We start from the raw sequence: 23779 nt of genomic DNA, 5'->3' as shown, positions 1-23779 counted from the left end.
ACTGACGGGTCCTAATTTCAATATTCCTTATGTCATGTTACTATGGTTTCTTACCATTTTCTCTCAAATTCTGGAGTGTTTTCAGTAATTCTGTTGTGTCTTCAGAGCCACAGATCTGCAAATGTAACAACCAATGCATTATTTTCACTTGACAAGCACTGCAAGACAGCTGTAATTCTGACATCCTTGACGTTAAAACATCTGGAAAGCAGAGACCCAACTCACCTAAATACTTTCATAAGAATAAACACAATAAAATGGTCGAGAAATCAGTGATAAATATAAATGCAATATGGCTTCCATGACAACCATGTTAATAAATAATCAACATTCTCTGGCATTTGTTAGACATGGCACGGCCTATCAAAGCTGATGATGGATAGACAGAACATTCACAGCAATTAAGGAGAGGAGTGAGTGAGTATGGTTTAACGCCGCTTTTAGCAATATTCCAGCAATATTACGGCAGGGGACACCAGAAATGGGCCTGACACATTGTACCCATTTGGGGAATCAAACCTGGGCCTTAGGCGTGATGAGCAAACGCTTTAACCACTAGGCTACTGAACCAGGCCATTAAGGAGAGGGCAAAAATGTGACCCACTTTGCAATTTCAACAACACTGTTGCATTAACGGCTTTCAACAGCTTTCTAGTAACTTTCAAAGATCACTGGGGCTCATATAAGCAACATCAGCACACCTGTTTAATAGCCTCATCCTCCATCTTCAGTAACCTCAAGTATGTGTTGGCTTCCTGGAAGTACAGAACAGACAATAGGTGAATTTAGGGGAATGGTTCATTAAAATAACTGCTGTGGCCCCTTGGAGGTATTGCAAATTAAGTGAGTGAGTTTAGTTTTATGCCACACTCAGCAATATTCCAGATATATGGCAGCGGTCCTAAAGCAATAAAGTCTGGACCAGACAATCCAGTGATCAACAGCATGAACATCGATCTACGTAATTGGGATACGATGACATATGTCAAACAAGGTAGCGAGTCTGACCACCTGATCCCATTAGTCACATCTTACGACAAGCATGGGTTGCTGAAGACCAATTTAAACCCGGATCTTCATGGTCCTATAAATCAGTAAGAATCATGACAGAAACAATAATCACAAATAATCGAAGCTGTGAGTTGAATTTTGACGGAAATATTTATCCATAATTCATGTCAAAAAAAAGAATAATTCAGGGGAAAAAGCTCAAAGCATTTCTTTCACTGACCAAATGAAATTCTGCTTGGTTTGAGTGGTAAACTGTTGATTACAAATATAAGTGCTGTTTGAGTTGCAACATAACTTTCTCAATAGTATGCTGTCAATACGGCAAGTATGCAGTCCAGCATCTCACACAATCACAAGGCAGACGAGGTTGTACCTGGCAGATGATATTGTCCTTGTTTTCGACAATGTTGCTGTTGTCCAGGATTGAGGACACCTTCCCCTCCACGCCATGTAGCTGGGCCCCCTGAAAGCAGATGCAGCTGCCGCCGTGGTTGTTGCGGATGTAGAGGCGAAGGTACTGACATGTGACCTCGAAACCCTTAAATGTCTGAGGCACCCCTGAAATGTTCAGAGAAGTGAGTGAGAGTGAGTGAGTGAGTGAGTGAGTGAGTGAGTGAGGGAGTGAGTGAGGGAGGGAGGGAGGGAGGGAGGAGGGAGCAAGCCAGCATGGTATTGTTGCAAGGGATAGGTGACAGGGAGAGTAACTGATGTGAGAGGAATGGTGTTCTGAGATGAGATAGAATCAAAGCTACCACTCACCGGGTTCTTTAGGGTCTGCACTGCCAAGCAGCTGGCACACTCCGGACAGACACGTGGTCCATGGACCCCTGGTAAAACACAACGCAGATCAGTACAACAGACATCACTTGACACACACAAACTTCACCTGAGTCACAGACACGTGGTCCACGGACCCCTGGTAAAACACAACACAGATCAGTACAACAGACATCACTTGACACACACAAACTTCACCTGAGTCACGAACCGTGGTCCACGGACCCCTGGTAAAACACAAGCGCATGAGATCAGTACAACAGACATCACTTGACACACAAACTTCACCTGAGTCACAGAACCGTGGTCCACGGACCATGGTAAAACACAACGCAGATCAGTACAACAGACATCACTTGACACACACAAACTTCACGGAGTCACAGACACGTGGTCCACGGACCCCTGGTAAAACACAAGCGCCAGATCAGTAACGACCGACATCACTTGACACACACAAACTTCACGAGTCACAGAACCGTGGTCCACGGACCATGGTAAAACACAACGCAGATCAGTACAACAGACATCACTTGACACACACAAACTTCACCGAGTCACAGACACCGTGGTCCACGGACCATGGTAAAACACAAGCGCAGATCAGTACAACAGACATCACTTGACACACACAAACTTCACGAGTCACAGACCGTGGTCCACGGACCATGGTAAAACACAACGCAGATCAGTACAACAGACATCACTTGACACACACAAACTTCACCGAGTCACAGACACACGTGGTCCACGGACCATGGTAAAACACAACGCCAGATCAAGTACAACAGACATCACTTGACACACACAAACTTCACCTGAGTCACAGACACCTGGTCCACGGACCATGGTAAAACACAACGCAGATCAGTACAACAGACATCACCTGACACACAACAAACTTCACCTGAGTCACACACACACCTGGTCCACGGACCCCTGGTAAAACACAACCAGATCAGTACAACAGACATCACTTGACACACACAAACTTCACCGAGTCACAGACACGTGGTCCACGGACCATGGTAAAACACAACGCAGATCAGTACAACAGGCATCACCTGACACACACAAACTTCACCTGAGTCACAGACATGTGGTCCATGGACCCCTGGTAAAACACAACACAGATCAGTACAACAGACATCACTTGACACACACAAACTTCACGAGTCACAGACACGCGGGTCCATGGACCCCTGGTAAAACACAACGCAGATCAGTACAACAGACATCACTTGACACACACAAACTTCACCTGAGTCACAGACATGTGGTCCACAGACCATGGTAAAACACAACGCAGATCAGTACATCAGACATCACTTGACACACACAAACTTCACCGGAGTCACAGACCGCGTGGTCCACGGACCATAGTAAAACACAAGCGCAGATCAGTACAACAGACATAACTTGACACACACAAACTTCACCGGAGTCACAGACACGTGGTCCACGGACCCCTGGTAAAACACAACACAGATCAGTACAACAGACATCACTTGACACACACAAACTTCACCGGAGTCACAGACACGTGGTCCACGGAGCCCTGGTAAAACACAACACAGATCAGTACAACAGGCATCACTTGACACACACAGCCTGACACATATAAAATTCACCTGAGTCACGCACCCCTGGAAATACACAGCACAGATCAGGACAACCATCTGATGCAACCACCATGACTTGCTGTGACAAAGACACAGAGGCAATGGCACACACGCACACACACACGCACATGCACACACGTGTCATAGATTGGCTTGGGTTTTTCCAAACAGTTAACAAAAGCCTTCATGTCCTATCTACTCCAGCATCTACTACAGTATCTACTTCTATCAACCTACTTGATGTTATCTGATTTCTGCAGTTCAAAATTCTTCACCATTTGAGTACTGTGCCTGTAATGCAAAAATTGACAATGTACAAAAATTATATATCCAATATAACAATGGAATACTGAATCTAACTTAAATCAACTTCGCTCTAATTCACCTCTGAACTTTTAAAGCCGAACTGATTTAAGTTCAATGAAAGGGAGTAATCTTGATAAGAGACAGTGTATGGGAAACTTTATCCACAGTTAAATCTTATTAGCCCACAATTCCTTGACAAGAGTTTTCTCCCTTGCAGGCAATGATTCCGTGAGTGTTGAGCACTAATCAGCTGCCCTCACCAGCCATACAGCGTGATGCCCGTGATAGTGTGCTCCTGCTGCAGATCAAACACCGTCCAGGCATGGTGAAGACTTGGGATCACCCAGAATGTGTAGGGGTTATCTGAGGATAAACAAAATCACTGAGGAGTATTGAGAGGTTCGATTTCAGCACATGAACGTGGCAACTTGCAGTCTTTCTTATAGTTTCTCAAATTACAGATCAAATATTACTAAAAAACATGTAAACCAACATTTAAACTTTATTATATATTTACGATTAATGGAAAATGACAAAATACCCAAATGAGTTTGAGTAGGGTGGGTACAATTTATTTGGTTACTCAAAGGAAAATTAGGATACTCAATTGAGACACAAGTGAGTACATAACTCAATGACTCTGACTCAATGAAGTTATCTGTAGCTCTGTTACCGACATTTTATGTGGTGTATCACTACTTAAAACTATCTGCGTTACATCACATACCATCTAACACATGCTCGTTTGTGTTTTTCTCTGTACAAGTGCTGCAAAAGTCTGGAATATTCTTGGTCCATTTGCCTTTGCTTGGTAGTAAGGGATAATCTGGGATGAAGATTGAAATAGTTATTGACTGGAAACCAAATATTTCACCTATCACAACAAATCCTCAGTAAATCACACCTACGCTTCACATGTGACTGTCCAGGAACAATCCCTGGATGGAGTACTCTACAGCCGGCCAATTATGAACCAGTGCTACAGACAATCATGAGACCCGGTACCTTTAGACCGGTACCTTTAGACCCGGTACCTGTAGACCTGGTACCTTTATCACTCTGGCAAAGACCTAGAATACTAATCAGAATAATCTGATATTCCAAGTCACAATCATAGGATTCTGTAATGACTAAGGGAAGCTGTTTTGCACAACAAATTGTGGTACCTGTTGGCACCTATGCCCCATAATTCTGTTTATCATTTTATTTTATTGAAAGTCAAAGTATGGCTGACTGCTGGAACAATGTAATAAGGCATGATAATTCACAGCAGTGTTGTAGGAACCACTATGTATGGTGTACCTTTCGAGACATCTGTGGTAGCTTTCTCATTGCCATTTTCACCATAAAACCTTGGCAGTCGAGGCAATGACTTCTTATACTCTGCAACAAAAGTAATATAATAGTTTAGAGCCAATGAGGGATGGTGAGATGTTCACATATGATGTCAGATCTGAATATCATCATGTGATCAGGGAAATCTGATCCAGACGTATCATGTTCCTTCATCACTTCCTATTCGACTACATTTCAGTCAACACATGATATCTACGATCTTCCATTGGGGAAGTATGCTTATGTCAATATGTCCGTGCAGTGTATGAATGACAACAAAAGGACAACAAAAGCAGTGAAGGAAAAACAAAATATAAGAAAATACAAAAAGACAGTTTGCAGGAATCTCAATCAAGATAGTCACCTTAAAAAGCAATTTCATAAAATTCATCTATATACCAGCAGATGTCTAATTGATGAAGAAGATATTTGTGTAACAGAAACATCTGTCTCATTTCCCATGAAATTATATTCTATTGTGAAGACATATGATATACATGTATTCATTGAATATCCGAACATTGATGATTTATGTCAACAAGATCAGTCTGAGTACAAAGACGCTTTTGCCTACCTTCAAATAAATCTAGAAATTTATCACACATTGCTTTGGGGAGCTCACGGACGATACTTTCTGGGGTCTGCCAAACAATTTGATAACAAACACATAGAGAAAATGCGAATCTCAAAACATGTAAAATAAACAGCATGCAAAGTGCATTAAACAAACAAAAGCAAACAAAGTGAACAACACAATCTTGTTAAATCATTTTGTTGTAGACAGCATTTCAACAATATGTCCACAAGTGATCAGGATGTATCAATATTCCATGATCAGGAAACTGATTCTCACAATATGTCAAGTGCATCAAGCATCTAAATAGACTGACACATCTGATTATTCCAGTGTAAAGTTGAGTAGTATATCACAGCATCACTAAACTGAACAGAATGAAGATACGATCATTACAGCAGTATAACATCACTGTAACATTGGGAGATCATGATGACATCACAGTAGCATCACTATGACAACAGGATGCCATTTCCACATCACTATGATGTCACAGTAACACTTTGAGTTAGTGAGTGAGTGGTTTATGCCACCAGAAATGGACTATCCACATGTGGGATCAACTCCTGGCCTATGAGCAAATGGTTTTACTACATGTACCTAACTTTTTGCCAAGGCTCTGGCACAACTATTCCTGAAGGGGCATTGTGTAAATCTGGACTTGTCCCAACCCTGAACATCACAGACATATATCTCTATGACACATTAGTTACATATCACTATGACATCACAGACATATATCATTATGACACCACAGATAGATATTACTAGGACATCACAGATATATATCACTAGGACATCACAGACATATAATTATGACATCACAGATGTATATCACTAGGACATCACAGATATATATCACAATGACATCACAGACATGTATCTCTATGATACATCAGTTATATATAAAGAGGACATCACTAACATACATCATTATGACATCACAGATATATATCACTAGGACATCACAGATATATGTATGTGTGTGAATGTGTGCACTCGTGTACGTACGTAATACGTACGTACATCTATATTGACATATCAGTTATAAACAACTAGGACTTAACGGATATACATATTCTCAACATGGATTAATATAATGCTAGAAATTCTACAAAACCTCTACTCACTCACTCAAAGTACCATCACAAGGACATCACAATAACATTACGCATGCAACTGTGTTATCACAACAGACAGCAGGTTCTGTGTTACAGGAAGATGTGATATTCAAAGTGGAAGATGTGAGTTTCATCACTACTCAAAACAAACACTGATGTACAATACCAAGACCGACACTAACAAAATGTCTGCACATATAGACAACGACACTAGGTCCCAGGTCCAGGGGTTCACCCAACCTGCATGTCAAGTTGGTGGCTTGGGTGGATGATTGGCCTTGGTGTCTTAGCATATTTAGCATACACACCATATTGTATGTAACATTTCTTCATGCTTTGTACCAGGCCCCAAAAGAAAACTCCATCCCTTAAGAAACTACCAATCCTTAAAAAGTGTTCACAATAACATATTTTCAATTTAAAATAGTGAGTGGGTATAGTTTTATGCCGCTTTTAGCAATATTCCAGCAATATCACGGCAGGGGACACCAGAATGGGCTTGACACATTGTACCCATGTGGGGAATCGAACCCAGGTCTTCAGCGTGATGAATGAACGCTTTAACCACTAGGCTACCCTTGAAAAATAGAACAACCTTGTCATGCTCCTTCCAATAGGGACATAAATAATAAGCTACTCCTTCATTCGTTCAGGAAACATCCTACTTATCTTTAGGAAAGTACATACATGTATTACATTGATTACTCATCCACCTTGTAAGTAACTGAATCAATGAGCACCTGTAGATTGTGCTTCAAGCATGTCACGACAGGTACTCCCTCACACCTACCTCTCTGCTGGTATTCTGTAGAGCTGGTGAGGCACCGAATGCTAGTAACACCTTCGCTGCCTCAAATCTGGTGTGAAACAGGGAACATAATTGTGAGATTCTGTAGTTGAGATAAACATAGCAGTTGCAACTTTATCTAAAATCTAAAACAGGATATAAGAAAACAATTAAAACCATCACATTATTTAGATATTCTAAATGCAATGGAATTGCTTCTAATACAGACTCATGAAGATCTGGGTGGGAATTGGTCTTCTGCAACCCCTGTTTGTCATATGAAGGTATAATCAGAAACAGGTGGTCAGTCTCCCTTATTGGGTTGATGCATGGCATTGTATCCAGATCACACAGACTGATGCTAACAAAGTCAATCACTGGATTGCCTGGCCCAGACTTGATTATTTACAGACCACCATAATATGTTTGGGGTATCGTTGAGCAACATAAACAGAAAAAAACTTCAAATACGGCATACTGAACATAAATGGAAAAAGACAGAGACAACTTATCCAGAATATAACAGTTCAGTAAAATACATTGAGGCCTGCCTACGCTCAATCAGAATCCGTAGTATAACAAACACTTTTCGTAGGATAACTTCTTTGAGTGGCATTTATACAGTAAGGCCTTCAGTGCAGACTGAATCATCTGGTAGATGGAATGGGGGATTCTGTGTAAGATTTTTTGTTGTTTAAATGTACATAGGTAGTAATCAAATCCATATTTTCTGAATATTTAGAGCCGTCTTTTTCACATGACGACTTTTGTTGAATGTAACCGCAGGTATTTTCAAGCCATTGATATTTTGTGCAGGACTGGGGTTGGTCTGTTTAGCTTCCTGTACTTGGAAAAGGAGCTGGCTGAGGTGGTCATATTGGATATTGTTATTGCTTCGTTAAGGCCAGACTATGCACACATGCACAGCTTTTGATGGCTTAGTCTACATTTAAATCATAAAACATTACCATAGAAGTCAATGGGAAAATATTTAGTCTTGTGTAACCTCAATACCCCTGGAAATGGGAAGTGCCTGTTAGAGCTGTTCCTGGGCAGGTATGATGTAGAAATATAGTCACCTGAGGAACCTGACTGCCTCATGTAGAGGAGCTGTACACTTTATGACGTCAATGCCGTTGGGACTTATGCCATATTCCAGCAGAAGCTCCACGATTTCCTTGGTTCCCCGTGTCGCTGCCTCAGTGATGGCCATGGAGTTAAGTCGGAGACGTGGGTCGTGGTCCAGGAGGAGTGACACGGCATCTGTGACAGACGCACATAGTACTCACAGAACTCAGGGATGGGACAGCGAGTTGATTAGTAACATTGGATCGGGATAGACTGACGTTACCAGATTTCAGTTACCTTTCGTCCTAAACATCATTTTAACATCATTTCACAGTGGTCTACCAGGATTTTAAATCAGATATTATCCTCCTGCATGTATAGCATAATGTGTATAGTCTAGCCACCTTGTATACAGAATAGCTCTCATTGCAGACACTTGTGTGTAAAATCTACCTGCCATGTCAGAATCTATTTCGGATCATTCATTACCAAACAATGTAAAATTATAATTTCATAACCTGAAATAGAAACAAAATCTGAATAATGATTGCTACTTTCACAATATCTGGCCCACTAAGTGGTGAAGCAACCACTTTATGAGAAAGACATTTCCTTCCGTGATTAAAGTATAATGACTTGTGAAAAGTCTACCTTTACAGGAGAGGTGACATTTTCTATGAAACAGATACTATGTTAAATTATGCAGTGAAAATGAAATCAATATGGACTTTTCCTGTTACCACGGCAACATACGTAAGTATTGAAATAGTACAGGATGCTGGGGAAGTGGCCTTCCTCCTTAAATATATATTTTTATCTGTGTGAATTTCTATCTAACATCCCTACAGGGAATTAAATCATGGCTTTCACTTCTACATCTACAAACAAACCTTTTTTATTGAACATGGCAGCAGCGTCTAATGGTCCAACGCCTTTTTTGTTTCGCTTGTCACTGTCTGCGCCGCCCTAGGAATACAGGAAGACATTATATTGTATGTGAGAAAGTTGTACTGATAGCATCATTAAGGTTCTGCCGACAGCAGAGTTGTAGTCATGTGACCTCAGTCTGTAAACAAGTGATTGATATTATTGATACAATGTCTCACATCACTTGTATGATGACACTCATTGACCCAGGTCACCTTGCCCCCTGAGGTTCCTCTTTCAGAAAACAAAACATTGCTCGGGACCTTGAGCCTTCATGGGTCTTAAATATAAAAAATACAACACTACTTTTAATCTATAGTTGTGTTAAAAATATAGAAATTATTTTATTTGTGAAATGATCACATTATCTTGTACAACTAAACTGTGTAAGAAACATCATGGCAGTATTTCAGAAAAAGATGTACAATGTCCACAAACGCTCGTGTAAAACTTGACATGTAGTGCTTAATTGGCCATTGTGAATAATCAAAAAGAAGAAACAAGTCACAAGCTCATACACTGTGTTTAGAAATTAGACCATTCTAATTAAGGAAAATGCCTCTTGATGTCTGAGGGGGAATTTCCTTCACTTCAATGTGACAGTCAGTCTCCCCCGTGATGGTCGACTTGGTGTATAACAGTCACAATGGATTCATAAGTTAGCATGGCAGGATGCAACAGAGACAGTTTATACAAGTGTGCTCCAAATATCTCTCTCTATAAAATGCTGCATATTGAACTGAAAAACGAATCTTAATGTTCTTCTTGACCAATATCACAAATGTTCAAATGTGACTGGCCACCACAGCAGGTCCACTGACCACCATAGCAGGCCCACTGACCACCACAGCAGGTCCACTGACCACCACAGCAGGCCCACTGACCACCATAGCAGGCCAACTGACCACAATAGGGGCACCACTGACAACCATAGCAGGCTCACTGACAACCATAGCAGTCCCACTGACCAACATAGCAGTCCCACTGACCACAATAGGGGCACCACTGACATCCATAGCAGGCCCACTGACCACCATAGCAGGCCAACTGACCACAATAGGGGCACCACTGACAACCATAGCAGGCTCACTGACAACCATAGCAGTCCCACTGACCAACATAGCAGTCCCACTGACCCACCAGGGGCACCACTGACATCCATAGCAGGCCCACTGACCAACCATAGCAGTCCCACTGACCACAATAGGGGCACCACTGACAACCATAGCAGACCCACTGACCACCATAGCAGACCCACTGACCACAATAGGGGCACCACTGACATCCATAGCAGGCCCACTGACCACCATAGCAGGCCAACTGACCACAATAGGGGCACCACTGACAACCATAGCAGGCTCACTGACAACCATAGCAGTCCCACTGACCAACATAGCAGACCCACTGACCACAATAGGGGGCACCACTGACATCCATAGCAGGCCCACTGAAAACCATAGCAGGCCCACTGACCACCATATAGCAGCAGGCCCACTGACCACCACAGCAGGCCCACTGACAACCATAGCAGGCTCACTGACCACAATAGGGGCACCACTGATATCCATAGCAGGCCCACTGACCACCATAGCAGGCCCACTGACCATCATAGCAGGCCCATTGACCACAATAGGGGCACCACTGACATCCATAGCAGGCCCACTGACCACCATAGCAGGCCCACTGACCACAATAGGGGCACCACTGACAACCATAGCAGGCTCACTGACAACCATGGCAGTCCCACTGACCACAATAGGGCACCACTGACAACCATAGCAGGCTCACTGACAACCATAGCAGGCCACTGACCACAATAGGGGCACCACTGACAACCATAGCAGGCTCACTGACAACCATAGCAGGCCCACTGACCATCATAGCAGTCCCACTGACCACAATAGGGGCACCACTGACATCCATATTGGAGTTTTCTTCACAAGCTTATTGCATTGAATGAAGATCAGAGAATATATACAGGGAAGCTGAGTTGAAGTGGTGGAGGTAAATGAGTGTGGAGTCAAGGTGTTTTAATAACAAGGAACACTGAGCAGCCTAATTATTCAAGTAAATCATACTTTTGTTTAGAAATATGGACCAGGATCAATACCACAACTCCCTATCAATGTTCGTTTACTAGCAGCTCCACCTGGTGACTTAGCAGCTGCAGTAGTGTGCTATCAGCTTGTATTTGATGTATTTGATGTATTTGATGTATTTGACACAGGTGTAACTTTCTGATTATCAAGCCAGGTATTCCCCACTGTTTGGCTTCATCACCTGCACTCATGCATCTGACATGATACACAGGACAAACAGTTCATCAGTACATGCCTATTATCATACTTCCTTGGACTGGGATGACACATACAGCTTATCTGTTTTCCGTGTCAAGTGACAGGATAATCTTTCTCTTGTTGGTTGTTTAACACTGCAGTCAGCAATATTTTATCTATATGAAATAGTCGGTAAATATCGTCCATCAACACTCAGTTTGGAGATGACAATCCAGTGATTAACATCATGAGCATCAATATATGCAAATGGCATCTGATGAAACGCAGGAACCAAGTCAGAGAGTCTGACAACTTGATTACATTCGTCACATATAAGAAGCTGAGGACAATGTCTGACCTTCAGGACGTTTATCTCCAGGAGTGACCAAGGATACGACCTTTCCCAAACTTTGAAAGACCAATGAAATGTTTGACAAGAATGTGGTACAAGCTAGTCAGAAAGCTTAACACTCAAGCTTAAAGCAACTAGTATCAAAATGGTCACTTTCATTCCAGATTATGCTTTGAAAAATATCTGATCTAAGTCTTCCATACACAATTTAAGACCTGAACAAAGGAAGGTTCTGGGATTTCTAGCATGTGGTTGAGATTGCATGGCAATAGTTCTGGGGCTTATTCAACTGGAGTGAAACAATGTTTCATTTCATACAAATGAAATTTTAGTTCAGAGATAAATACAATACTTTTGTCTCCCTCAAAAACAGAAACAATATTATGATGTACATAAATGAATAATATGATAACATATGGTATATAATAAAACATGTAAACAGTTTGGAAATATTGAAACATGCATATGTTCTGAAAGTTGAGAGTAATGCAGTCTTGAAAGAGTATTGATACTCTTTGCCCAAAGACCATATTTTGTATGTGAAAATTTCACTATCACCTAACACTGAAAAATACTATTGTAACACAACATTATCACAATACTGCAACCAATGATACTTGAATCAAATCCTGCAATAAATATTCATATCTGACATTCGAAACCAACAAGTGCATTGAATGTGGTTCAGGATATTTATCTCAGGTTATCAACACCACTCTGACCCCATGCCCCAACTGAGAGGTCACCTGGCAACCTGTGTTTCACTTCCTGGTACCCATCTGGCCCCATTACTGAACTAACCATATCCAAGCCAGGCAGGTTTGGGCTTGACATTAGCCCTGTGTGCCTTGGTACTGTGACGGTCACATGTTATCAGCAGAAATTTATCAGCACTGCCCTTGGCAAGTGTTGTATATATTTTTGTATTTCTAATATACGATTTTATGAAACAAACATGGGTAACTTAATAAACATTGTGGTAAAATAACGCCTCGAAAAACCCATTGCAGATATAGTCCAAAATACAGTGGAAGCTGTCTAAACCGGCACTCGTCGGGACTAAAGAAATAATCCGGTTTAGACAGTGTGACGAATTGTACAGATGACACGGGAAACGGAATTGATAGCTGCCGGAATGCACAGCTTTTAAATGGTGATAAATGCAGTAGCCATGGACGGGACTGAGATTTTATGCCGGTGTTGACAACTTGCCGGATTGGACAACTGCCGGTTTTGACAGCTTCCACTGTAAATTACAGCCATATTGTTTTACATATGCACTCATGAATCGGCAACAGTGTAAAAGGTCTAGTTGCATGGTGTTTGCAAGGAGCTACAGGGGAGCATTTGTTGATGTAAGGGTGAGATACATCGAGGGGTTAACATTGTGTATGAGGGTACTGCAGTCCCAGAGATTATGCTTGGACGAGAAGCTTGGGTACTCTGTTCAGGTACAAGCAACTCAGGTACTCTGTTCAGGTACAAGCAACTCAGGTATACTCAGTTCAGGTACAAGCAACACAGGTATATTCAGTTCAGGTACAAAAGTAACTCAGGTATACATAGTTCAGGTACAAGCAACTCAGGTATACTCAGTTCAGGTACAAGCAACTCAGGTATACTTAACTGATGTACAAGCAACTCAGGTATACTTAGTTCAGGTACAAGCAACTCAGGTACTCTGTTCAGGTACAAGCAATTCGGGTATACTCAGTTCAGGTACAAGCAACTCAGGTATACTCAGTTCAGGTACAAGCAACTCGGGTATACTTAGTTCAGGTACAAGCAACTCAGGTATACTTAGTTCAGGTACAAGCAACACAGGTATACTTAGTTCAGGTACAAGCAACTCAGGTATACTTAGTTCAGGTACAAGCAACTCAGGCATACTTAGTTCAGGTTCAAGCAACTCAGGTATACTTAGTTCAGGTTCAAGCAACTCAGGTATACTTAGTTCAGGTTCAAGCAACTCAGGTATACTTAGTTCAGGTACAAGCAACTCAGGTATACTTAGTTCAGGTACAAGCAACTCAGGTATACTTAGTTCAGGTACAAGCAACTCAGGTATACTTAGTTCAGGTTCAAGCAACTCAGGTATACTTAGTTCAGGTACAAGCAACTCAGGTATACTTAGTTCAGGTACAAGCAACTCAGGTATACTTAGTTCAGGTACAAGCAACTCAGGTATACTTAGTTCAGGTACAAGCAACTCAGGTATACTTAGTTCAGGTACAAGCAACTCAGGCATACTTTGTTCAGGTTCAAGCAACTCAGGTATACTTAGTTCAGGTTCAAGCAACTCAGGTATACTTAGTTCAGGTACAAGCAACTCAGGTATACTTAGTTCAGGTACAAGCAACTCAGGTATACTTAGTTCAGGTACAAGCAACTCAGGTATACTTAGTTCAGGTTCAAGCAACTCAGGTATACTTAGTTCAGGTTCAAGCAACTCAGGCATACTTAGTTCAGGTTCAAGCAACTCAGGTATACTTAGTTCAGGTACAAGCAACTCAGGTATACTTAGTTCAGGTTCAAGCAACTCAGGTATACTTAGTTCAGGTACAAGCAACTCAGGCATACTTTGTTCAGGTTACAAGCAACTCAGGTATACTTAGTTCAGGTTCAAGCAACTCAGGCATACTTAGTTCAGGTTCAAAGCATACAGGTATACTTAGTTCAGGTACAAGCAACTCAGGTATACTTAGTTCAGGTTCAAGCAACTCAGGTATACTTAGTTCAGGTTCAAGCAACTCAGGTATACTTAGTTCAGGTTCAAGCAACTCAGGCATACTTAGTTCAGGGTTCAAGCAGCTCAGGTATACTTAGTTCAGGTACAAGCAACTCAGGGTATACTTAGTTCAGGTTCAAGCAACTCAGGTATACTTAGTTCAGGTACAAGCAACTCAGGCATACTTTGTTCAGGTTCAAGCAACTCAGGTATACTTAGTTCAGGTTCAAGCAACTCAGGTATACTTAGTTCAGGTACAAGCAACTCAGGTATACTTTGTTCAGGTACAAGCAACTCAGGTATACTTAGTTCAGGTACAAGCAACTCAGGTATACTTAGTTCAGGTACAAGCAACTCAGGTATACTTAGTTCAGGTTCAAGCAACTCAGGCATACTTAGTTCAGGTACAAGCAACTCAGGTATACTTAGTTCAGGTACAAGCAACTCAGGTATACTTAGTTCAGGTTCAAGCAACTCAGGTATACTTAGTTCAGGTACAAGCAACTCAGGTATACTTAGTTCAGGTTCAAGCAACTCAGGTATACTTAGTTCAGGTACAAGCAACTCAGGTATACTTAGTTCAGGTACAAGCAACTCAGGTATACTTAGTTCAGGTACAAGCAACTCAGGTATACTTAGTTCAGGTTCAAGCAACTCAGGTATACTTAGTTCAGGTACAAGCAACTCAGGTATACTTAGTTCAGGTACAAGCAACTCAGGTACTTAGTTCAGGTACAAGCAACTCAGGTATACTTAGTTCAGGTTCAAGCAACTCAGGTATACTTAGTTCAGGTACAAGCAACTCAGGTATACTCAGTTCAGGTACAAGCAACTCAGGTATACTCTAGTTCAGGGTATAAACAACACAGGTATATTCAGTTCAGGTACAAGCAACTCAGGTATACTTAGTTCAGGTACAAGCAACTCAGGTATACTTAGTTCAGGTACAAGCAACTCAGGTATACTTAGTTCAGGTACAAGCAACTCAGGTATACTTAGTTCAGGTTCAAGCAACTCAGGTATACTTAGTTCAGGTACAAGCAACTCAGGTATACTTAGTTCAGGTACAAGCAACTCAGGTATACTTAGTTCAGGTACAAGCAACTCAGGTATACTTAGTTCAGGTACAAGCAACTCAGGTATACTTAGTTCAGGTTCAAGCAACTCAACTCAGGTATACTTAGTTCAGGTACAAGCAACTCAGGCATACTTAGTTCAGGTACAAGCAACTCAGGTATACTTAGTTCAGGTACAAGCAACTCAGGTATGCTTAGTTCAGGTACAAGCAACTCAGGTATACTTAGTTCAGGTTCAAGCAACTCAGGTATACTTAGTTCAGGTTCAAGCAACTCAGGCATACTTAGTTCAGGTACAAGCAACTCAGGTATACTTAGTTCAGGTACAAGCAACTCAGGTATACTTAGTTCAGGTACAAGCAACTCAGGTATACTTAGTTCAGGTACAAGCAACTCAGGCATACTTAGTTCAGGTTCAAGCAACTCAGGTATACACAGTATGGTGTGGTGCCTGAATCATCCCCAATTATATCAGACTCACATTCATTAATGTTACTGTGGTATAATTGTAAACATGTATTGATCGGGTAATTTGGCCGGACAGCTACTTTTGTCACTGTGTCAGTCTAGTTAGGCTGAAAATGAGGCTATGGCAGTGAATGTACCCTGATTTATGTCAAACAAAACAGGGTAACATATACTGAATACTTGAGTGTGATAGGGATACCCCTGTAAAATCTTGTGTACTTACATTGAGAAGGCGGAGGACGATCGGTACGTTGTTCTCCGCATCACTCTGGCAGGCAATATGGAGGGGGGTGTTGCCATCATTGTTCTGACAGTTCACCTAGATAAGGAATAAATATCAAGCTAATCAGAAGCATACTCCTTTCCAGTAGGGCTCCAATTGACATGTGACATAAGGGTCGAAACCTTATGTTAAGGTGTGGGGAGTACATGATAGGAGCAATAGAGACATGACAGTATTAGTGATGAAGTAAAATCTGAGTAAAACTGTTGTATGATGTGGTCACTGCATAATATAATGTCAAACACTTTACAGGCATCTTCAGGATATATAAAATAGTGCGTGGGTGGGGTGTGTTTTAGGGGCCGTACATAATTTGTGTTCAGGGGTGTGTGGTGGTGGAGGTGATTGTATGGGTATATGTTGGGTGTGGGTGTCACCCATTTTGTTCTGGGAAGAAGGGGGGGGGGGAGCAATTTTGTGTGTATAAACTAGTGGTGTGACGATTCATTGATACGCATCGATGCATCGATCCATGGACCACTGATAAGATGAATCGATACAAAGTTTTACATTATCATATATCCCGATACGATACTTCAGATGGGCCACAATACATTGATGTTTTACTTTGAATATTGCCGAATCGCGAGATCTGTCAAGAAAGACTTACTTTTGTTTGATGATTAAAATATATATATACTTATTTTCCCTTCATAAGTTTCTCGGAAGTCATTGATTTTGTACATAAATATTAGGAGAGGTTATTCACATTGTACATGCTTCTCCATAAAAATCATCACCACCCCTAGCCATAAATTATTGATGGTCCCTTAAAACACTTTGAGCAGCAGATCAATTATGTCATGGTATGGCAAGATGGTGTGAAGGGAAAGACTGAAGTGATACAAGTCCCAGACATTTACCGCTCTAGTGACATCCGACAGAATAGCTACCGGTAATCCAATAGAAACAGTGCAGACAAAGCTAGAAACCTAATCGGGGCAAACACATAATCACAGGATCCTGGCCGGTCTAGGGGAGGGAACGCTGTACACCTCCTAAGATGACTGAGAGACCAGTGCTCATCAGCTCATAATATTTCAAAAGCCATAAAGTTCACAGAGTGCTGGAGATATTGTCTCCTAGTTTTCAGCTATTTAAAACAATCAGTAACCATGGTAACTATTTAATAGCATTTAAGCATAATATATATAGCTATATCCCTGTTACTAGTATATGTTAAACAATATGTAAGCATCAAGTGTCTCTGAAACCTTCTGATCATAAAATATTAAGAAACATCACAGACTTAATGTCTATCCTTAGGAACTCAAGAATGATGATTCTTTAATTGGATGAGTTAAGAAAGATCCGCATTTGCACAATCTTCAAATCCCTGTTGTGAAAAACCTAAAGTAACCAATCAGCATATGCAGGTACGTGGGAAAACACACTGAGTGTGAAGTGGCGATACAGCCAGCAATAACAACATATTTTACCAGGTCAAATGCCATCAGCTTCTCATGATTGCAGCACTTAGTTTGACATTTCCCATTGTCAGGACTGCCACACGTCAACAGAAGCTATTACAGAGGTCAGAGTTCAACTCACCGAGGCACCATTCTGTAAAAACATCTCCACAAACTCTGTTTCCCCTGCGAAGACGGCCATGTGTAGGGCGGTGTTGCTGGAACATGACAGGGCATATGTAGTTGATCAGTGCCCCAGGGGGCACCATAGAGGGGCGTGGTCACATATGGTGTCCATGTGGCTGGGTGGAGGACTTGAGACAAGTGTTTGGCTTAACCACTGGCCACGTTTACTTTCATACAAAGATAAATAACGACTGCTGACTCACACATCACATACAACCATTGCTCAGATTGACGACAATCTTAAGAACTTTCCAATGATTTAAAATCCACTGAGATATTGTTATACTGTTGGTGCTACGTTCCCACTAGTTTGAGTGCATTTTTTAATTATTAATATCTTCATTTAACAATATTCCAGATGTATGGTGGTGGTCTGTAAATATTTGAGTCTGGGCCAGATAACCTAGTGATTGACATCATGAGCATATATATCGATCTATGCACTGACCAAGTCAGCAAGTCGGAACACGATCCTGTTCGTCATCTCTTATGACAAACATGGGTTGCTGGAAACCTAATTTGGAAAATATCTTTAATGATAAACATGATAACTATATATTTTTTCACAAAGACAAATATTTGTTGCCATGGAAACAGTGTAAACTTACCCCTTTATGTCTCTGCCATCAACATCAGCAGAGTGAAAGATAAGCGTCTCTGCGATAGTCTTACACCCTGAAAACAACACAGAAATAGTCACTTATCTTAATCTGCATTCAAACAGTGGATGGGAAATAGCTGAGGTACAACAGACCAGCTATAAGAATTACTTGGTCTTTGTCAGGGAATAAACAGCGCTCAGTTTCTGCCAGGGATTAACATTATCAATTCACAACTCATTATCCATATGCCGCTCATTACCATTTAATGAGAATAAAGAAAGGTAAAACATACAAGGGAAAAAAGAAAGAAACTCTAAACAGAAAATTTACAGAGGTAAACTGGTATCATGGTAAGCTGTTGTGTGTTTGTGAACCATGAATAACATCAGATCGTAGCGTTCTCTGCAGTGAACATCATCTTTCTTTGGAGTAATCAGCATCGTGAACTGCTAAACATACTAAAATGCAAATACTGTCAACTTATTTTCCTTTGCCAGTGATAAAATTGAGATCTCTTTTTTCATTTCTTGCCGTGTCTGGATAGGTTTGATTATTTAATAATTCATGAAACCCATAAATATATCATTTACTTTTGAAGGTATATTTTCATATCATGTTTTTTACATTACTGACACTGCAAAGAAGGAATCTATTTTCAAAGTTCCACAATTTACAAGGTAATGTTCATTATTCAGTGACTGTGAGCATTGTATAAATGACATATCATACATGTATGGTTGAGGTCAGAACTAGCACATCATCTATAGTAATTGTGAAACTCTGTGATCATTGTATAAATGACATATCATACATGTATAGTTGAGGTCAGAACTAGCACATAATCTATAGTAATTGTGAAACTGTGTGAGCATTGTATAAATGACATATCATACTTGTATAGATGAGGTCAGAACTAGCACATCATGTATAGTAATTGTGAAACTCTGTGACCATTGTATAAATGACATATCATACATGTATAGATGAGGTCAGAACTAGCACATCATGTATAGTAATTGTGAAACTCTGTGACCATTGTATAAATGACATATCATACATGTATAGATGAGGTCAGAACTAGCACATCATGTATAGTAATTGTGAAACTCTGTGACCATTGTATAAATGACACATCATACATATATAGATGAGGTCAGAACTAGCACATCATGTATAGTAATTGTGAAACTGTGTGAGCATCACACCCAACAGCCTAAAACGGGTCATGAAATCAACACAATTCACCATGTGTATCAAGTAAAATACTCAATCAGCAACCAATAATAAGATAATGTTTGCTTTACTTCACATGCCTAAAAGTTCAATTCGTGTCAGTTGAAATCTATGACCCTGTTCCTTGGAATCAATGGCAGGAAAATTACAATGAGTGAGTGAGTTTAGTTTTACACCGCTTTTAGCAATATTCCAGCAATATCACAGCGGGATGCACCAGAAATGGACTTCACACATTGTACCCATGTGGGAAATCGAACATAGTCTTGAGCGTTACGAGCGAAGGAACTTTTACCACAAGGTTACCCCACCGCCACAAAATAAAAATGAGATAGGTCTCAACAGCTACCATGAATCATCAGCTACGATATAATTCACTAATCACTAGAACATTTATCTACTCACATGAATGATGACATTAGTTCAAATCCTTAATCATGATGACTTCTTGTCTGTAATTCTGGTTTGAGTCAAATTGAAGGATGTAAATAGGCTATATATATCATACTTCCTCAGACCATCATGATACATTGAAATACTTTGTTTTTCAACCAATCACTAACCAATCCTAAGATCAAGCCAGTCCCTAAACACCTCTCAAAGGATGATCTTTTCACATTTCTTCATGATAAATTCCGTCCCGAAACATAATTAGTTAAATTTCTGATGTTTCGCTTTTTGTTCAATCTAATCCTACCAACACTACCATAGGCCTGTTTTTGAATAACAAACACTGTAGACATTTCAAATGGCAAAAAAAGGACTGTCTCTATCCTCTTATGATTTAGTACAAGTTTGAAAATGGTTTCAAGTGGTTAAGATATTGAAACAATAGAACCAAATTATAACCTGTCCTACCCTTTCACAATTCACATATAAAAAGAAATTAAGAGACACAAGGACTTTTAATGACGCCTTGCAGCAGATCATGTACTTAAATTATTCATTGAGGGAGTATTTTGTATCCACTTCCTGTTTTAGCCTCCCACAATCCCCATCCCCACAGCACACCATCCTGATTGATGCCTGCAGGCAACTACAGAAGCCTTGCTCCAATAAACAACCACCTTGGGGTAAAACCACCGAGCCCTGACAATTAAACATGTCATCAATTACACCTGTCACAATACTGACCTTAAACATCTTAAACCTAAGAAGAGATTAACACTAAACTAGAAATGTTTGGACCATTATTGGAAGTGTGCAGGACATTACATTTCCAAACATTGTCACAGTTCAGGAAGACAAATGGTCAGAACTGTGTGGGCAATGACATGTGAGCTCTGTTACCGACTTCTTCAAAAACAACCCACTCAATCATCTGGGTTAAGCTTTAGGGAAGGTTTCAAGATGGCTGATGTTTGTAGACAGATTACGTGAGACTGTCTGGGGCACGATCAGCTCAAAGAGTATCAGTCAATATGTGATATCGATCAACCATATATAGAAAGATACGATACAAGGCAGTTGTATATCACAATACAGAGAAAGTACGTATAGGTGAATGTTTCACTGTGATTGACGGCAATGTACAGCATATATCTAGTGAGTCACAACACGATCACAGAGGTTTTCACATACATCAAGAAGGTTTCACATACATGAATTTTGATGCTGCTGGATGATTCTACGAGTATTGGGGTATAGTCGTAGGCATCAAGTGAATAGTGTCAACATGGTCATACTCATATCCTCGATGACACTTCCTGTGCACTCAGACATATCTAACTCCAACTGTGCTAAAGTTGCATTTGATGTTCAGGGGTGGCTGATATTCGGTTTGAGATCATCATATGTATTTATTGTTTCAGAGCTCAAACAGGTGCTCAAAAATAGTTTTATTCAAATAAGTGAAAAAAAGGTAACACTATCTTTATTCTTCAGTCTCCAAGAAAAGGTTGGTTTGTAGTTTAACACCACTCAGCAATATTCAAGCTATATGGTGGTGATCTTTAAGTAATCAAGTCTGGTCCAGACAATCCAGTGATCAACAGCATGAGCATTGATTGACACAATTGGGATACGATGACCACCCGATCCTGTTAGTCGACTCTTACAACAGGCATGGGTTACTGAAGACTGACTCTTATGTGGATCTTCACAGGTCCCAAGGTAGAACATTAGTTTCTTCACAGCATATGTGAAAAACGACGTCTTCTTACCACCTTTAGAAGAAGCCCGTACCACCATCCAAAAGAAATATCATAAATACAATAATGGTTGCTTTCTAATTACAGTGATTACATGGTAACTGTCAGAACAAATATATATTTTATACAAGCTGCTCTAAGGGGAACCATTTTATGTACATTTGTACAAACTCCTAACTTCCTGAACTCATTGACAGGGAAATACAGCATATCCTTGCATGACACACAGGTTTTAGCTTTCCTTCCATCTTTGCTGGATTTCTTAACAAAATATATTCATAAATGTTTTTGGTAAAATCTATAATCACATATGAAAGCAATATACTCAGTATACCATTATGAATGTTACATTAGGAGAGAACATTTACATAAATAGTATAATCACTGGTATCTGCCAAGCTGCATAATCAACAAAACTTTATCAGGCCATAATGTCAGTATTATGCTGTCTCATAAGGAAACAATTAACTGATCCAGTTGTATAATACTGAAGTTAGTAAATATGTTTTACTGACATTACATCGACACAAGTAGCTACACTGACATGTGGGATAAATCATCAACATTTTGAATAACAATATGTAGCTTCTCTTTAAAAACATCTTCAACATCTGATTCCAAATACTGTCAGTTAAAAAAAGTATTACCAAGTAATAAAGCATATTGAAATATTGTTATGTTATACAAATGTGATTAAATTACTGTTCGTCAGAACAGAAAACATTCCTAGGTAGCTGGGAGAGTATCGAATATCTAGTTCTTTTTAACTGTGTTTAGCCTCAAGGTGTCAGCCTGCGTAGGAGGCACTCCCCTAGCGTCATCATGTTCTGGTTATCAAACTCCTCTTATATTTTAAACATCACTCTGAAGTTAACAGATCCCTGATTGTGTTGCTCTCTCTAACAAGAATAGGGGAGTTCACTGGTGGGGTAGCCTAGTCGGTAAAGTGTTTGCTTGTCATGCTGAAGACCCGAGTTCAATTCCCCACATGGGTACAATGTGTGAAGCCCATTTCTGGTGTCCCCGCCATTTATTGCTGGAATATTGCTAAAAGCGGCGTAAAACTAAACTGAATGATTATATTATTTTTACATCAGGTAAACATATTCAACAGATTACATTCAAATTCTGCCCAGCAACTTTACACGATAAGCTGACATGTATAAATTTCCTTTCCATCTGAAATGACCAGGAGTTTGAAATGATATGAATCACATTATCCAGTGAAAAAGAAAAAGAAAATTAAATAAAACCATAAATAAAATACAAATCTGTTTCAGGATGTCATACACCTATCATCATAACATCTATTGATTTGCAGTTATCAGCGAACTAATATGATAACTGTTATGTTTCACTGAGTATATATACTGTTGACAGAACAACGCCTCTGTACTCTGATGAGTGGAACATACCCATTTGTTTGAAGATTTGAGTGATCTAGGTAATATCAAGTCCAATCTCATAAAAATCTGATCTACTGTTTTG

At 40.3% G+C, this 23779-nt stretch overlaps 1 protein-coding gene across 1 annotated transcript in view; it reads right to left on the bottom strand.

Moving 5' to 3' along the window:
• The window catches only part of LOC124252941, a 38096-nt gene that overhangs the window by 8097 nt on the left and 6220 nt on the right, over positions 1-23779 (bottom strand). Inside the window, exons 4-18 of the mRNA XM_046686629.1 lie at positions 18915-18981; positions 18263-18338; positions 16652-16747; positions 9492-9567; positions 8613-8796; positions 7537-7603; positions 5626-5692; positions 5019-5099; positions 4444-4542; positions 3977-4079; positions 3648-3701; positions 1771-1838; positions 1385-1569; positions 702-755; positions 55-115 (exon numbers count right to left, since the gene is read on the bottom strand). Coding sequence (XP_046542585.1) covers positions 55-115; positions 702-755; positions 1385-1569; positions 1771-1838; positions 3648-3701; positions 3977-4079; positions 4444-4542; positions 5019-5099; positions 5626-5692; positions 7537-7603; positions 8613-8796; positions 9492-9567; positions 16652-16747; positions 18263-18338; positions 18915-18981 — 1338 coding nt within the window. The remainder of the gene's footprint in view (positions 1-54; positions 116-701; positions 756-1384; positions 1570-1770; positions 1839-3647; positions 3702-3976; positions 4080-4443; positions 4543-5018; positions 5100-5625; positions 5693-7536; positions 7604-8612; positions 8797-9491; positions 9568-16651; positions 16748-18262; positions 18339-18914; positions 18982-23779) is intronic.

Source organism: Haliotis rubra, unplaced genomic scaffold, assembly GCF_003918875.1.
Source record: "Haliotis rubra isolate DU_JTF1 unplaced genomic scaffold, ASM391887v1 Scf53, whole genome shotgun sequence".
Taxonomy (NCBI): Eukaryota; Metazoa; Mollusca; class Gastropoda; order Lepetellida; family Haliotidae; genus Haliotis; species Haliotis rubra.
This window is presented reverse-complemented; position numbering and strand designations above follow the sequence as displayed.